Source organism: Oncorhynchus nerka, linkage group LG15 (genome assembly GCF_034236695.1).
Source record: "Oncorhynchus nerka isolate Pitt River linkage group LG15, Oner_Uvic_2.0, whole genome shotgun sequence".
Taxonomy (NCBI): Eukaryota; Metazoa; Chordata; class Actinopteri; order Salmoniformes; family Salmonidae; genus Oncorhynchus; species Oncorhynchus nerka.
The window spans coordinates 23,864,683-23,882,991 of record NC_088410.1 but is presented as its reverse complement, the minus strand read 5'-3'; the positions used below and the strand labels follow the sequence as shown (position 1 = coordinate 23,882,991).

The 18,309-nt window shown below is 50.3% G+C and overlaps 1 protein-coding gene across 1 annotated transcript in view; it reads left to right on the top strand.

Moving 5' to 3' along the window:
• The window catches only part of LOC115120752 (syntaxin-10), a 35,746-nt gene that overhangs the window by 9,132 nt on the left and 8,305 nt on the right, over positions 1–18,309 (top strand). The window contains 4 exon segments of the mRNA XM_065001324.1: positions 200–293; positions 4,134–4,228; positions 5,225–5,287; positions 5,416–5,517. Of these exon segments, the coding sequence (XP_064857396.1) occupies positions 200–293; positions 4,134–4,228; positions 5,225–5,287; positions 5,416–5,517 (354 nt within the window).

Genomic DNA, 18,309 nt, shown 5'->3' with positions numbered 1-18,309 from the left:
CACAGTGTGTATAACAACGGCTTGTCATCATCAATCTCTGACTTACTAGTGTAGCCTGTTCAGTCCCTACCTACCTGATATGTACTGTTACTGTTATCTGTAACGGTGCTCTATCTATAATGTACAGGTGAACATTGACTTTTCACTGTGTTCAGTCTCATGTTTGACATGCCTAAATGATTTTTTGTTTGTTGTGCAGGTGAGCAAAGATGAGCTGGACTGGAGCACCAATGAACTGAGGAACTGTCTCAGAGCCATAGATTGGGACCTGGAGGACCTGAGTGAAACCATCAGTATCTTTTTCTGTCTCTATAAACATAACGCTTACACACACAGAGAGAACGAGGGAAAGAATGAAAGATGACAGAGTATGCTATATGAGGGCACTTCCATGTAAATGGACCAGGAGTCTTTACAAACGCTGGGAGGAGCTTCTGGAGGAGGGCACTCGGGTACACACACACACTGGACACACACGCCTCTTAACTGCATTTCTACTGGAATGTGTGCAGCTACAGCATGTAAAACAACAGCTTGGAATGTGTGACAGAGTATGCTATATGAGGGCACTTCCAGGTAAATGGACCAATGAGCACCAACGTCAAGTTCATAAGATCACATCGAATGTTATTTGTCACATGTGCTGAGTACAACAGGTGTAGACCGTACCGTGAAATGCTTACTACAAGCCCTTAACTCCATTTCTTAAACTGAATTGTTGGTTAAGAAAATATTTAGTAACTAAACAAAAACATTGTATAAAAATGAACACAATAAAATAACAATAATGAGGCTGTATACAGGGGGTACCGGTACCGAGTCAATGTGTGTTGGGTACAGGTTAGTTGAGGTAATTTAATCATGTAGGTAGGGGTAAAGTGACAATTTTTTAAAATTGAACTTTTATTTAACTTGGCAAGTCAGTTAAGAACAAATTCTTATTTACAATGACATACTGTTATGTTCAGCTCATAGTGTCTCCTGTTACTGTCCTCCCTTCCAATGACATACTGTTATGTTCAGCTCATAGTGTCTCCTGTTACTGTCCTCCCTTCCACTGACATACTGTTATGTTCAGCTCATAGTGTCTCCTGTTACTGTCCTCCCTTCCACTGACATACTGTTATGTTCAGCTCATAGTGTCTCCTGTTACTGTCCTCTCTTCCACTGACATACTGTTATGTTCAGCTCATAGTGTCTCCTGTTACTGTCCTCCCTTCTACTGACATACTGTTATGTTCAGCTCATAGTGTCTCCTGTTACTGTCCTCCCTTCTACTGACATACTGTTATGTTCAGCTCATAGTGTCTCCTGTTACTGTCCTCCCTTCCACTGACATACTGTTATGTTCAGCTCATAGTGTCTCCTGTTACTGTCCTCCCTTCCACTGACATACTGTTATGTTCAGCTCATAGTGTCTCCTGTTACTGTCCTCCCTTCCACTGGCTGTTATGTTCAGCTCATAGTGTCTCCTGCTACTGTCCTCCCTTCCACTGACATACTGTTATGTTCAGCTCATAGTGTCTCCTGCTACTGTCCTCTCTTCCAATGACATACTGTCCTGTTCAGCTCATAGTGTCTCCTGTTACTGTCCTCTCTTCCAATGACATACTGTTATGTTCAGCTCATAGTGTCTCCTGTTACTGTCCTCCCTTCCACTGACATACTGTTATGTTCAGCTCATAGTGTCTCCTGTTACTGTCCTCCCTTCCACTGACATACTGTTATGTTCAGCTCATAGTGTCTCCTGTTACTGTCCTCCCTTCCACTGACATACTGTTATGTTCAGCTCATAGTGTCTCCTGTTACTGTCCTCTCTTCCACTGACATACTGTTATGTTCAGCTCATAGTGTCTCCTGTTACTGTCCTCCCTTCTACTGACTGTTATGTTCAGCTCATAGTGTCTCCTGCTACTGTCCTCCCTTCCACTGACATACTGTTATGTTCAGCTCATAGTGTCTCCTGTTACTGTCCTCCCTTCTACTGACTGTTATGTTCAGCTCATAGTGTCTCCTGCTACTGTCCTCCCTTCTACTGACATACTGTTATGTTCAGCTCATAGTGTCTCCTGTTACTGTCCTCCCTTCTACTGACATACTGTTATGTTCAGCTCATAGTGTCTCCTGTTACTGTCCTCTCTTCCACTGACATACTGTTATGTTCAGCTCATAGTGTCTCCTGTTACTGTCCTCTCTTCCACTGACATACTGTCCTGTTCAGCTCATAGTGTCTCCTGTTACTGTCCTCCCTTCCACTGACATACTGTTATGTTCAGCTCATAGTGTCTCCTGTTACTGTCCTCTCTTCCACTGACATACTGTTATGTTCAGCTCATAGTGTCTCCTGTTACTGTCCTCTCTTCTACTGACATACTGTTATGTTCAGCTCATAGTGTCTCCTGTTACTGTCCTCCCTTCCACTGACATACTGTTATGTTCAGCTCATAGTGTCTCCTGTTACTGTCCTCCCTTCCACTGACATACTGTTATGTTCAGCTCATAGTGTCTCCTGTTACTGTCCTCTCTTCCACTGACATACTGTTATGTTCAGCTCATAGTGTCTCCTGTTACTGTCCTCCCTTCTACTGGCTGTTATGTTCAGCTCATAGTGTCTCCTGTTACTGTCCTCCCTTCCACTGACATACTGTTATGTTCAGCTCATAGTGTCTCCTGCTACTGTCCTCCCTTCCACTGACATACTGTTATGTTCAGCTCATAGTGTCTCCTGTTACTGTCCTCTCTTCCACCGACATACTGTCCTGTTCAGCTCATAGTGTCTCCTGTTACTGTCCTCCCTTCCACTGACATACTGTTATGTTCAGCTCATAGTGTCTCCTGCTACTGTCCTCCCTTCTACTGACATACTGTTATGTTCAGCTCATAGTGTCTCCTGCTACTGTCCTCCCTTCTACTGACATACTGTTATGTTCAGCTCATAGTGTCTCCTGTTACTGTCCTCTCTTCCACCGACATACTGTCCTGTTCAGCTCATAGTGTCTCCTGTTACTGTCCTCCCTTCCACTGACATACTGTTATGTTCAGCTCATAGTGTCTCCTGCTACTGTCCTCCCTTCTACTGACTGTTATGTTCAGCTCATAGTGTCTCCTGCTACTGTCCTCCCTTCTACTGACATACTGTCATGTTCAGCTCATAGTGTCTCCTGTTACTGTCCTCTCTTCCACCGACATACTGTCCTGTTCAGCTCATAGTGTCTCCTGTTACTGTCCTCCCTTCCACTGACATACTGTTATGTTCAGCTCATAGTGTCTCCTGTTACTGTCCTCCCTTCCACTGACATACTGTTATGTTCAGCTCATAGTGTCTCCTGCTACTGTCCTCCCTTCTACTGACATACTGTTATGTTCAGCTCATAGTGTCTCCTGTTACTGTCCTCCCTTCCACTGACATACTGTTATGTTAGTCTGTCCTTCCTTATAGAAAGAGGGGGAGAGATGTATAGTCTGTCCTTCCTTATAGAAAGAGGGAGAGAGAATATACAAACACAAACTGGCCCAAAGACCAACTGAGTCCTAGACTATGATATCTGGAGCAGGACAGCTGATATGAATGAGGTGTGTGTGTGTGTAGAGCGTAGGCCTGTGTATGTAGAGCGTAGGCCTGTGTGTGTAGAGCGTAGGCCTGTGTGTGTGTGTAGAGCGTAGGCCTGTGTGTGTGTAGAGCGTAGGCCTGTGTGTGTGTGTGTGTAGAGCGTAGGCCTGTGTGTGTAGAGCGTAGGCCTGTGTGTGTGTGTAGAGCGTAGGCCTGTGTGTGTGTAGAGCGTAGGCCTGTGTGTGTGTGTAGAGCGTAGGCCTGTGTGTGTGTAGAGCGTAGGCCTGTGTGTGTGTGTGTGTAGAGCGTAGGCCTGTGTGTGTGTGTAGAGAAAAGGCCTCTGTCTGTGTGTGTGTAGAGCGTAGGCCTGTGTGTGTGTAGAGCGTAGGCCTGTGTGTGTGTAGAGCGTAGGCCTGTGTGTGTGTAGTTACAGGTGTTCAAAAACAAATCTCTTGAGTCCAAAGGAGGAGGCACTGCCCCCCTCCGTGCCTCCCACCCTGCTGTACTCGGCAGAACCACATTTCTAACAGTTCCTGAGGAGAACCCTGAGATCTGTGTGTGTTGAGCCTTGACCCTCTCCCAGGTATCGTTGAGTCCAACCCGGGGAAGTTCCGTCTGGGGGAGAATGAGCTGCAGGAGAGGAGAGACTTTGTGGAGCGAACACGGCAGGCCGTACAGGTAACACGGTGTAATATCTCTACCTGTCTGTCACCGGCAGGTGGCCTAGTGGTTAGAGCCTTGGGCCAGTAACCCAAAGGTTGCTGGATTGAATCCCTGAGCTGACAAGGAAAAAAATCAGTCGTTCTGTCTCTGAGCAAGGCAGTAAACCCACTGTTCCCTGTGTGCCGAAGACGTGGATGTTTATTAAGGCAGCCCCCCGCACCTCTCTGATTCAGAGGGGTTGGGTTAAACGCTTGTTGTTGTAGCTACTGTAGCTAACACTGTGTGTTGTTGTAGCTACTGTAGCTAACACTGTGTTGTTGTAGCTACTGTAGCTAACACTGTGTTGTTGTAGCTACTGTAGCTAACACTGTGTTGTTGTAGCTACTGTAGCTAACACTGTGTTGTTGTAGCTACTGTAGCTAACACTGTGTTTTGTTGTAGCTAACACTGTGTTTTGTTGTAGCTAACACTGTGTTGCTGTAGCTAACACTGTGTGTTGCTGTAGCTAACACTGTGTGTTGCTGTAGCTAACACTGTGTGTTGCTGTAGCTAACACTGTTTTGTTGTAGCTAACACTGTGTTTTGTTGTAGCTAACACTGTGTGTTGTTGTAGCTAACACTGTGTGTTGTAGCTAACACTGTGTGTTGTTGTAGCTAACACTGTGTGTTGTTGTAGCTAACACTGTGTTACTGTAGCTAACACTGTGTTGCTGTAGCTAACACTGTGTGTTGCTGTAGCTAACACTGTGTGTTGTTGTAGCTAACACTGTGTGTTGTTGTAGCTAACACTGTGTGTTGCTGTAGCTAACACTGTGTGTTGTTGTAGCTAACACTGTGTGTTGTTGTAGCTAACACTGTGTGTTGTTGTAGCTAACACTGTGTGTTGTTGTAGCTAACACTGTGTGTTGTTGTAGCTAACACTGTGTGTTGTTGTAGCTACTGTAGCTAACACTGTGTGTTGCTGTAGCTAACACTGTGTGTTGTTGTAGCTAACACTGTGTGTTGTTGTAGGAGATGAAGGATCAACTCTCCAGTCCCTCTGTTGTGGCCCAGGCAGAGAAGAAGAACAGACAGGTTGGTTTGCCTGTCTACACACTATTTCTCTCTCTCTCTACACACCTTTATGTTGATACACGTTGACTTATGCAGGCATCTCCTCTGTCTCACACGTTGTAACATTAGCTGGTCTCTGTCTATCTCAGGCTCTGATGGGTGCGTCTGGGCAGGACAGGTCTGATGGTCTGGAGTCTCACCTGGTGTCAACCAACTCCAGATACATCCAGGACCAACAGGAACAGCAGCAGGTAGGATGGAGGGAGGGAAGAGGGTTAGCGTGAAGGTTTCTGTGTCTCCTTGATATTTAAGGAACAAGATGATGGCTCATGTGATGATGGTTTAGGGCTGAGCTGCGGTGTGGACATGAAGCTACGGTTGGGGTTAGGAGGAGGATGATGATGATGATGATGATGATGGTTTAGGGCTGAGCTGCGGTGTGGACATGAAGCTACGGTTGGGGTTAGGAGGAGGAGGATGATGATGATGATGATGATGGTTTAGGGCTGAGCTGCGGTGTGGACATGAAGCTACGGTTGGGGTTAGGAGGAGGATGATGATGATGATGTTTTAAGGCTGAGCTGCGGTGTGGACATGAAGCTACGGTTGGGGTTAGGAGGAGGAGGAGGAGGATGATGATGATGGTGGTTTAGGGCTGAGCTGCGGTGTGGACATGAAGCTACGGTTGGGGTTAGGAGGAGGATGATGATGATGATGGTTTAGGGCTGAGCTGCGGTGTGGACATGAAGCTATGGTTGGGGTTAGGAGGAGATGATGATGATGATGATGGTTTAGGGCTGAGCTGCGGTGTGGACATGAAGCTACGGTTGGGGTTAGGAGGATGATGATGAGGATGATGATGGTTTAGGGCTGAGCTGCGGTGTGGACATGAAGCTACGGTTGGGGTTAGGAGGAGGAGGAGGATGATGATGATGATGGTGGTTTAGGGCTGAGCTGCGGTGTGGACATGAAGCTACGGTTGGGGTTAGGAGGAGGATGATGATGATGATGATGGTTTAGGGCTGAGCTGCGGTGTGGACATGAAGCTACGGTTGGGGTTAGGAGGAGGAGGATGATGATGATGATGATGGTTTAGGGCTGAGCTGCGGTGTGGACATGAAGCTACGGTTGGGGTTAGGAGGAGGATGATGATGATGATGATGGTTTAGGGCTGAGCTGCGGTGAGGACATGAAGCTACGGTTGGGGTTAGGAGGAGGATGATGATGATGATGGTTTAGGGCTGAGCTGCGGTGTGGACATGAAGCTACGGTTGGGGTTAGGAGGAGGATGATGATGATGATGATGGTTTAGGGCTGAGCTGCGGTGTGGACATGAAGCTACGGTTGGGGTTAGGAGGAGGAGGATGATGATGATGATGATGATGGTTTAGGGCTGAGCTGCGGTGTGGACATGAAGCTACGGTTGGGGTTAGGAGGAAGAGGAGGAGGATGATGATGATGATGGTGGTTTAGGGCTGAGCTGCGGTGTGGACATGAAGCTACGGTTGGGGTTAGGAGGAGGATGATGATGATGATGGTTTAGGGCTGAGCTGCGGTGTGGACATGAAGCTACGGTTGGGGTTAGGAGGAGGAGGGATGATGATGATGGTGGTTTAGGGCTGAGCTGCGGTGTGGACATGAAGCTACGGTTGGGGTTAGGAGGAGGAGGAGGATGATGATGATGATGGTTTAGGGCTGAGCTGCGGTGTGGACATGAAGCTACGGTTGGAGTTAGGAGGATGATGATGATGATGATGATGATGATGATGATGGTTTAGGGCTGAGCTGCGGTGTGGACATGAAGCTACGGTTGGGGTTAGGAGGAGGATGATGATGATGATGATGGTTTAGGGCTGAGCTGCGGTGTGGACATGAAGCTACGGTTGGGGTTAGGAGGAGGAGGATGATGATGATGATGATGGTTTAGGGCTGAGCTGCGGTGTGGACATGAAGCTACGGTTGGGGTTAGGAGGAGGATGATGATGATGATGATGATGGTTTAGGGCTGAGCTGCGGTGTGGACATGAAGCTACGGTTGGGGTTAGGAGGAGGAGGATGATGATGATGATGGTTTAGGGCTGAGCTGCGGTGTGGACATGAAGCTATGGTTGGGGTTAGGAGGAGGATGATGATGATGATGGTTTAGGGCTGAGCTGCGGTGTGGACATGAAGCTACGGTTGGGGTTAGGAGGATGATGATGAGGATGATGATGGTTTAGGGCTGAGCTGCGGTGTGGACATGAAGCTACGGTTGGGGTTAGGAGGAGGATGATGATGATGATGGTTTAGGGCTGAGCTGCGGTGTGGACATGAAGCTATGGTTGGGGTTAGGAGGAGGATGATGATGATGATGGTTTAGGGCTGAGCTGCGGTGTGGACATGAAGCTACGGTTGGGGTTAGGAGGATGATGATGAGGATGATGATGGTTTAGGGCTGAGCTGCGGTGTGGACATGAAGCTACGGTTGGGGTTAGGAGGAGGAGGAGGATGATGATGATGATGGTGGTTTAGGGCTGAGCTGCGGTGTGGACATGAAGCTACGGTTGGGGTTAGGAGGAGGATGATGATGATGATGATGGTTTAGGGCTGAGCTGCGGTGTGGACATGAAGCTACGGTTGGGGTTAGGAGGAGGAGGATGATGATGATGATGATGGTTTAGGGCTGAGCTGCGGTGTGGACATGAAGCTACGGTTGGGGTTAGGAGGAGGATGATGATGATGATGATGGTTTAGGGCTGAGCTGCGGTGAGGACATGAAGCTACGGTTGGGGTTAGGAGGAGGATGATGATGATGATGGTTTAGGGCTGAGCTGCGGTGTGGACATGAAGCTACGGTTGGGGTTAGGAGGAGGATGATGATGATGATGATGGTTTAGGGCTGAGCTGCGGTGTGGACATGAAGCTACGGTTGGGGTTAGGAGGAGGAGGATGATGATGATGATGATGATGGTTTAGGGCTGAGCTGCGGTGTGGACATGAAGCTACGGTTGGGGTTAGGAGGAGGAGGAGGAGGATGATGATGATGATGGTGGTTTAGGGCTGAGCTGCGGTGTGGACATGAAGCTACGGTTGGGGTTAGGAGGAGGATGATGATGATGATGGTTTAGGGCTGAGCTGCGGTGTGGACATGAAGCTATGGTTGGGGTTAGGAGGAGGAGGAGGATGATGATGATGGTGGTTTAGGGCTGAGCTGCGGTGTGGACATGAAGCTATGGTTGGGGTTAGGAGGAGGAGGAGGATGATGATGATGATGGTTTAGGGCTGAGCTGCGGTGTGGACATGAAGCTACGGTTGGAGTTAGGAGGATGATGATGATGATGATGATGGTTTAGGGCTGAGCTGCGGTGTGGACATGAAGCTACGGTTGGGGTTAGGAGGAGGATGATGATGATGATGATGGTTTAGGGCTGAGCTGCGGTGTGGACATGAAGCTACGGTTGGGGTTAGGAGGAGGAGGATGATGATGATGGTTTAGGGCTGAGCTGCGGTGTGGACATGAAGCTACGGTTGGGGTTAGGAGGAGGATGATGATGATGATGGTTTAGGGCTGAGCTGCGGTGTGGACATGAAGCTACGGTTGGGGTTAGGAGGAGGAGGATGATGATGATGATGGTTTAGGGCTGAGCTGCGGTGTGGACATGAAGCTATGGTTGGGGTTAGGAGGAGGATGATGATGATGATGGTTTAGGGCTGAGCTGCGGTGTGGACATGAAGCTACGGTTGGGGTTAGGAGGATGATGATGAGGATGATGATGGTTTAGGGCTGAGCTGCGGTGTGGACATGAAGCTACGGTTGGGGTTAGGAGGAGGAGGAGGATGATGATGATGATGGTGGTTTAGGGCTGAGCTGCGGTGTGGACATGAAGCTACGGTTGGGGTTAGGAGGAGGATGATGATGATGATGATGGTTTAGGGCTGAGCTGCGGTGTGGACATGAAGCAACGGTTGGGGTTAGGAGGAGGAGGATGATGATGATGATGATGGTTTAGGGCTGAGCTGCGGTGTGGACATGAAGCTACGGTTGGGGTTAGGAGGAGGATGATGATGATGATGATGGTTTAGGGCTGAGCTGCGGTGAGGACATGAAGCTACGGTTGGGGTTAGGAAGAGGATGATGATGATGATGATGGTTTAGGGCTGAGCTGCGGTGTGGACATGAAGCTACGGTTGGGGTTAGGAGGAGGATGATGATGATGGTTTAGGGCTGAGCTGCGGTGTGGACATGAAGCTACGGTTGGGGTTAGGAGGAGGAGGATGATGATGATGATGATGGTTTAGGGCTGAGCTGCGGTGTGGACATGAAGCTACGGTTGGGGTTAGGAGGAGGATGATGATGATGATGATGGTTTAGGGCTGAGCTGCGGTGAGGACATGAAGCTACGGTTGGGGTTAGGAGGAGGATGATGATGATGATGGTTTAGGGCTGAGCTGCGGTGTGGACATGAAGCTACGGTTGGGGTTAGGAGGAGGATGATGATGATGATGATGGTTTAGGGCTGAGCTGCGGTGTGGACATGAAGCTACGGTTGGGGTTAGGGAGGAGGATGATGATGATGATGATGATGGTTTAGGGCTGAGCTGCGGTGTGGACATGAAGCTACGGTTGGGGTTAGGAGGAAGAGGAGGAGGATGATGATGATGATGGTTTAGGGCTGAGCTGCGGTGTGGACATGAAGCTACGGTTGGGGTTAGGAGGAGGATGATGATGATGATGGTTTAGGGCTGAGCTGCGGTGTGGACATGAAGCTACGGTTGGGGTTAGGAGGAGGAGGAGGATGATGATGATGGTGGTTTAGGGCTGAGCTGCGGTGTGGACATGAAGCTACGGTTGGGGTTAGGAGGAGGATGATGATGATGATGATGATGGTTTAGGGCTGAGCTGCGGTGTGGACATGAAGCTACGGTTGGGGTTAGGAGGAGGAGGATGATGATGATGATGGTTTAGGGCTGAGCTGCGGTGTGGACATGAAGCTATGGTTGGGGTTAGGAGGAGGATGATGATGATGATGATGGTTTAGGGCTGAGCTGCGGTGTGGACATGAAGCTACGGTTGGGGTTAGGAGGATGATGATGAGGATGATGATGGTTTAGGGCTGAGCTGCGGTGTGGACATGAAGCTACGGTTGGGGTTAGGAGGAGGATGATGATGATGATGGTTTAGGGCTGAGCTGCGGTGTGGACATGAAGCTATGGTTGGGGTTAGGAGGAGGATGATGATGATGATGGTTTAGGGCTGAGCTGCGGTGTGGACATGAAGCTACGGTTGGGGTTAGGAGGATGAGGATGATGATGGTTTAGGGCTGAGCTGCGGTGTGGACATGAAGCTACGGTTGGGGTTAGGAGGAGGAGGAGGATGATGATGATGATGGTGGTTTAGGGCTGAGCTGCGGTGTGGACATGAAGCTACGGTTGGGGTTAGGAGGAGGATGATGATGATGATGATGGTTTAGGGCTGAGCTGCGGTGTGGACATGAAGCTACGGTTGGGGTTAGGAGGAGGAGGAGGATGATGATGATGATGATGGTTTAGGGCTGAGCTGCGGTGTGGACATGAAGCTACGGTTGGGGTTAGGAGGAGGATGATGATGATGATGATGGTTTAGGGCTGAGCTGCGGTGAGGACATGAAGCTACGGTTGGGGTTAGGAGGAGGATGATGATGATGATGGTTTAGGGCTGAGCTGCGGTGTGGACATGAAGCTACGGTTGGAGTTAGGAGGAGGATGATGATGATGATGGTTTAGGGCTGAGCTGCGGTGTGGACATGAAGCTACGGTTGGGGTTAGGAGGATGATGATGATGATGATGATGGTTTAGGGCTGAGCTGCGGTGTGGACATGAAGCTACGGTTGGGGTTAGGAGGAGGAGGAGGAGGATGATGATGATGATGGTGGTTTAGGGCTGAGCTGCGGTGTGGACATGAAGCTACGGTTGGGGTTAGGAGGAGGATGATGATGATGATGGTTTAGGGCTGAGCTGCGGTGTGGACATGAAGCTACGGTTGGGGTTAGGAGGAGGAGGAGGATGATGATGATGGTGGTTTAGGGCTGAGCTGCGGTGTGGACATGAAGCTACGGTTGGGGTTAGGAGGAGGAGGAGGATGATGATGATGATGGTTTAGGGCTGAGCTGCGGTGTGGACATGAAGCTACGGTTGGAGTTAGGAGGATGATGATGATGATGATGATGATGGTTTAGGGCTGAGCTGCGGTGTGGACATGAAGCTACGGTTGGGGTTAGGAGGAGGATGATGATGATGATGATGGTTTAGGGCTGAGCTGCGGTGTGGACATGAAGCTACGGTTGGGGTTAGGAGGAGGAGGATGATGATGATGATGATGGTTTAGGGCTGAGCTGCGGTGTGGACATGAAGCTACGGTTGGGGTTAGGAGGAGGATGATGATGATGATGATGATGGTTTAGGGCTGAGCTGCGGTGTGGACATGAAGCTACGGTTGGGGTTAGAGGAGGAGGATGATGATGATGATGATGGTTTAGGGCTGAGCTGCGGTGTGGACATGAAGCTACGGTTGGGGTTAGGAGGAGGATGATGATGATGATGATGGTTTAGGGCTGAGCTGCGGTGAGGACATGAAGCTACGGTTGGGGTTAGGAGGAGGATGATGATGATGATGGTTTAGGGCTGAGCTGCGGTGTGGACATGAAGCTACGGTTGGGGTTAGGAGGAGGATGATGATGATGATGATGGTTTAGGGCTGAGCTGCGGTGTGGACATGAAGCTACGGTTGGGGTTAGGAGGAGGAGGATGATGATGATGATGATGATGGTTTAGGGCTGAGCTGCGGTGTGGACATGAAGCTACGGTTGGGGTTAGGAGGAGGAGGAGGAGGATGATGATGGTGGTTTAGGGCTGAGCTGCGGTGTGGACATGAAGCTACGGTTGGGGTTAGGAGGAGGATGATGATGATGATGGTTTAGGGCTGAGCTGCGGTGTGGACATGAAGCTATGGTTGGGGTTAGGAGGAGGAGGAGGATGATGATGATGGTGGTTTAGGGCTGAGCTGCGGTGTGGACATGAAGCTATGGTTGGGGTTAGGAGGAGGAGGAGGATGATGATGATGATGGTTTAGGGCTGAGCTGCGGTGTGGACATGAAGCTACGGTTGGAGTTAGGAGGATGATGATGATGATGATGATGGTTTAGGGCTGAGCTGCGGTGTGGACATGAAGCTACGGTTGGGGTTAGGAGGAGGATGATGATGATGATGATGGTTTAGGGCTGAGCTGCGGTGTGGACATGAAGCTACGGTTGGGGTTAGGAGGAGGAGGATGATGATGATGGTTTAGGGCTGAGCTGCGGTGTGGACATGAAGCTACGGTTGGGGTTAGGAGGAGGATGATGATGATGATGATGATGGTTTAGGGCTGAGCTGCGGTGTGGACATGAAGCTACGGTTGGGGTTAGGAGGAGGAGGATGATGATGATGATGGTTTAGGGCTGAGCTGCGGTGTGGACATGAAGCTATGGTTGGGGTTAGGAGGAGGATGATGATGATGATGGTTTAGGGCTGAGCTGCGGTGTGGACATGAAGCTACGGTTGGGGTTAGGAGGATGATGATGAGGATGATGATGGTTTAGGGCTGAGCTGCGGTGTGGACATGAAGCTACGGTTGGGGTTAGGAGGAGGAGGAGGAGGATGATGATGATGATGGTGGTTTAGGGCTGAGCTGCGGTGTGGACATGAAGCTACGGTTGGGGTTAGGAGGAGGATGATGATGATGATGATGGTTTAGGGCTGAGCTGCGGTGTGGACATGAAGCAACGGTTGGGGTTAGGAGGAGGAGGATGATGATGATGATGATGGTTTAGGGCTGAGCTGCGGTGTGGACATGAAGCTACGGTTGGGGTTAGGAGGAGGATGATGATGATGATGATGGTTTAGGGCTGAGCTGCGGTGAGGACATGAAGCTACGGTTGGGGTTAGGAAGAGGATGATGATGATGATGATGGTTTAGGGCTGAGCTGCGGTGTGGACATGAAGCTACGGTTGGGGTTAGGAGGATGATGATGATGGTTTAGGCTGAGCTGCGGTGTGGACATGAAGCTACGGTTGGGGTTAGGAGGAGGAGGATGATGATGATGATGATGGTTTAGGGCTGAGCTGCGGTGTGGACATGAAGCTACGGTTGGGGTTAGGAGGAGGATGATGATGATGATGATGGTTTAGGGCTGAGCTGCGGTGAGGACATGAAGCTACGGTTGGGGTTAGGAGGAGGATGATGATGATGATGGTTTAGGGCTGAGCTGCGGTGTGGACATGAAGCTACGGTTGGGGTTAGGAGGAGGATGATGATGATGATGATGGTTTAGGGCTGAGCTGCGGTGTGGACATGAAGCTACGGTTGGGGTTAGGAGGAGGAGGATGATGATGATGATGATGATGGTTTAGGGCTGAGCTGCGGTGTGGACATGAAGCTACGGTTGGGGTTAGGAGGAAGAGGAGGAGGATGATGATGATGATGGTGGTTTAGGGCTGAGCTGCGGTGTGGACATGAAGCTACGGTTGGGGTTAGGAGGAGGATGATGATGATGATGGTTTAGGGCTGAGCTGCGGTGTGGACATGAAGCTACGGTTGGGGTTAGGAGGAGGAGGAGGATGATGATGATGGTGGTTTAGGGCTGAGCTGCGGTGTGGACATGAAGCTACGGTTGGGGTTAGGAGGAGGATGATGATGATGATGATGATGGTTTAGGGCTGAGCTGCGGTGTGGACATGAAGCTACGGTTGGGGTTAGGAGGAGGAGGATGATGATGATGATGGTTTAGGGCTGAGCTGCGGTGTGGACATGAAGCTATGGTTGGGGTTAGGAGGAGGATGATGATGATGATGGTTTAGGGCTGAGCTGCGGTGTGGACATGAAGCTACGGTTGGGGTTAGGAGGATGATGATGAGGATGATGATGGTTTAGGGCTGAGCTGCGGTGTGGACATGAAGCTACGGTTGGGGTTAGGAGGAGGATGATGATGATGATGGTTTAGGGCTGAGCTGCGGTGTGGACATGAAGCTATGGTTGGGGTTAGGAGGAGGATGATGATGATGATGGTTTAGGGCTGAGCTGCGGTGTGGACATGAAGCTACGGTTGGGGTTAGGAGGATGAGGATGATGATGGTTTAGGGCTGAGCTGCGGTGTGGACATGAAGCTACGGTTGGGGTTAGGAGGAGGAGGAGGATGATGATGATGATGGTGGTTTAGGGCTGAGCTGCGGTGTGGACATGAAGCTACGGTTGGGGTTAGGAGGAGGATGATGATGATGATGATGATGGTTTAGGGCTGAGCTGCGGTGTGGACATGAAGCTACGGTTGGGGTTAGGAGGAGGAGGAGGATGATGATGATGATGATGGTTTAGGGCTGAGCTGCGGTGTGGACATGAAGCTACGGTTGGGGTTAGGAGGAGGATGATGATGATGATGATGATGGTTTAGGGCTGAGCTGCGGTGAGGACATGAAGCTACGGTTGGGGTTAGGAGGAGGATGATGATGATGATGGTTTAGGGCTGAGCTGCGGTGTGGACATGAAGCTATGGTTGGGGTTAGGAGGAGGATGATGATGATGATGATGATGGTTTAGGGCTGAGCTGCGGTGTGGACATGAAGCTACGGTTGGGGTTAGGAGGAGGATGATGATGATGATGATGGTTTAGGGCTGAGCTGCGGTGAGGACATGAAGCTACGGTTGGGGTTAGGAGGAGGATGATGATGATGATGGTTTAGGGCTGAGCTGCGGTGTGGACATGAAGCTACGGTTGGGGTTAGGAGGAGGATGATGATGATGATGGTTTAGGGCTGAGCTGCGGTGAGGACATGAAGCTACGGTTGGGGTTAGGAGGATGATGATGATGATGATGATGGTTTAGGGCTGAGCTGCGGTGTGGACATGAAGCTACGGTTGGAGTTAGGAGGAGGATGATGATGATGATGGTTTAGGGCTGAGCTGCGGTGTGGACATGAAGCTACGGTTGGGGTTAGGAGGATGATGATGATGATGATGATGGTTTAGGGCTGAGCTGCGGTGTGGACATGAAGCTACGGTTGGGGTTAGGAGGAGGAGGAGGAGGATGATGATGATGATGGTGGTTTAGGGCTGAGCTGCGGTGTGGACATGAAGCTACGGTTGGGGTTAGGAGGAGGATGATGATGATGATGGTTTAGGGCTGAGCTGCGGTGTGGACATGAAGCTACGGTTGGGGTTAGAGGAGGAGGAGGATGATGATGATGGTGGTTTAGGGCTGAGCTGCGGTGTGGACATGAAGCTACGGTTGGGGTTAGGAGGAGGAGGAGGATGATGATGATGATGGTTTAGGGCTGAGCTGCGGTGTGGACATGAAGCTACGGTTGGAGTTAGGAGGATGATGATGATGATGATGATGATGGTTTAGGGCTGAGCTGCGGTGTGGACATGAAGCTACGGTTGGGGTTAGGAGGAGGATGATGATGATGATGATGGTTTAGGGCTGAGCTGCGGTGTGGACATGAAGCTACGGTTGGGGTTAGGAGGAGGAGGATGATGATGATGATGATGGTTTAGGGCTGAGCTGCGGTGTGGACATGAAGCTACGGTTGGGGTTAGGAGGAGGATGATGATGATGATGATGATGGTTTAGGGCTGAGCTGCGGTGTGGACATGAAGCTACGGTTGGGGTTAGGAGGAGGAGGATGATGATGATGATGGTTTAGGGCTGAGCTGCGGTGTGGACATGAAGCTATGGTTGGGGTTAGGAGGAGGATGATGATGATGATGGTTTAGGGCTGAGCTGCGGTGTGGACATGAAGCTACGGTTGGGGTTAGGAGGATGATGATGAGGATGATGATGGTTTAGGGCTGAGCTGCGGTGTGGACATGAAGCTACGGTTGGGGTTAGGAGGAGGAGGAGGATGATGATGATGATGGTGGTTTAGGGCTGAGCTGCGGTGTGGACATGAAGCTACGGTTGGGGTTAGGAGGAGGATGATGATGATGATGATGGTTTAGGGCTGAGCTGCGGTGTGGACATGAAGCTACGGTTGGGGTTAGGAGGAGGAGGATGATGATGATGATGATGGTTTAGGGCTGAGCTGCGGTGTGGACATGAAGCTACGGTTGGGGTTAGGAGGAGGATGATGATGATGATGATGGTTTAGGGCTGAGCTGCGGTGAGGACATGAAGCTACGGTTGGGGTTAGGAGGAGGATGATGATGATGATGGTTTAGGGCTGAGCTGCGGTGTGGACATGAAGCTACGGTTGGGGTTAGGAGGAGGATGATGATGATGATGATGGTTTAGGGCTGAGCTGCGGTGTGGACATGAAGCTACGGTTGGGGTTAGGAGGAGGAGGATGATGATGATGATGATGATGGTTTAGGGCTGAGCTGCGGTGTGGACATGAAGCTACGGTTGGGGTTAGGAGGAGGAGGAGGATGATGATGATGATGGTGGTTTAGGGCTGAGCTGCGGTGTGGACATGAAGCTACGGTTGGGGTTAGGAGGAGGATGATGATGATGATGGTTTAGGGCTGAGCTGCGGTGTGGACATGAAGCTACGGTTGGGGTTAGGAGGAGGAGGAGGATGATGATGATGGTGGTTTAGGGCTGAGCTGCGGTGTGGACATGAAGCTACGGTTGGGGTTAGGAGGAGGAGGATGATGATGATGATGATGATGATGGTTTAGGGCTGAGCTGCGGTGTGGACATGAAGCTACGGTTGGAGTTAGGAGGATGATGATGATGATGATGATGGTTTAGGGCTGAGCTGCGGTGTGGACATGAAGCTACGGTTGGGGTTAGGAGGAGGAGGATGATGATGATGATGGTTTAGGGCTGAGCTGCGGTGTGGACATGAAGCTACGGTTGGGGTTAGGAGGAGGATGATGATGATGATGATGGTTTAGGGCTGAGCTGCGGTGTGGACATGAAGCTACGGTTGGGGTTAGGAGGAGGATGAGGATGATGATGATGATGGTTTAGGGCTGAGCTGCGGTGTGGACATGAAGCTACGGTTGGGGTTAGGAGGAGGATGATGATGATGATGGTTTAGGGCTGAGCTGCGGTGTGGACATGAAGCTACGGTTGGGTTTAGGAGGATGATGATGATGATGGTTTAGGGCTGAGCTGCGGTGTGGACATGAAGCTACGGTTGGGTTTAGGAGGATGATGATGATGATGGTTTAGGGCTGAGCTGCGGTGTGGACATGAAGCTACGGTTGGGGTTAGGAGGAGGATGATGATGATGATGATGATGATGGTTTAGGGCTGAGCTGCGGTGTGGACATGAAGCTACGGTTGGGGTTAGGAGGAGGATGATGATGATGATGATGGTTTAGGGCTGAGCTGCGGTGTGGACATGAAGCTACGGTTGGGTTTAGGAGGATGATGATGATGATGGTTTAGGGCTGAGCTGCGGTGTGGACATGAAGCTACGGTTGGGTTTAGGAGGATGATGATGATGATGGTTTAGGGCTGAGCTGCGGTGTGGACATGAAGCTACGGTTGGGGTGAGGATGATGATGATGATGGTTTAGGGCTGAGCTGCGGTGAGGACATGAAGCTACGGTTGGGGTTAGGAGGAGGATGATGATGATGGTTTAGGGCTGAGCTGCGGTGTGGACATGAAGCTACGGTTGGGGTTAGGAGGAGGAGGATGATGATGATGATGGTTTAGGGCTGAGCTGCGGTGTGGACATGAAGCTACGGTTGGGGTTAGGAGGAGGATGATGATGATGATGATGATGATGGTTTAGGGCTGAGCTGCGGTGTGGACATGAAGCTACGGTTGGGGTTAGGAGGAGGATGATGATGATGATGATGGTTTAGGGCTGAGCTGCGGTGTGGACATGAAGCTACGGTTGGGGTTAGGAGGAGGATGATGATGATGATGATGATGGTTTAGGGCTGAGCTGCGGTGTGGACATGAAGCTACGGTTGGGGTTAGGAGGATGATGATGATGATGATGATGATGGTTTAGGGCTGAGCTGCGGTGTGGACATGAAGCTACGGTTGGGGTTAGGAGGAGGAGGATGATGATGATGATGATGATGATGGTTTA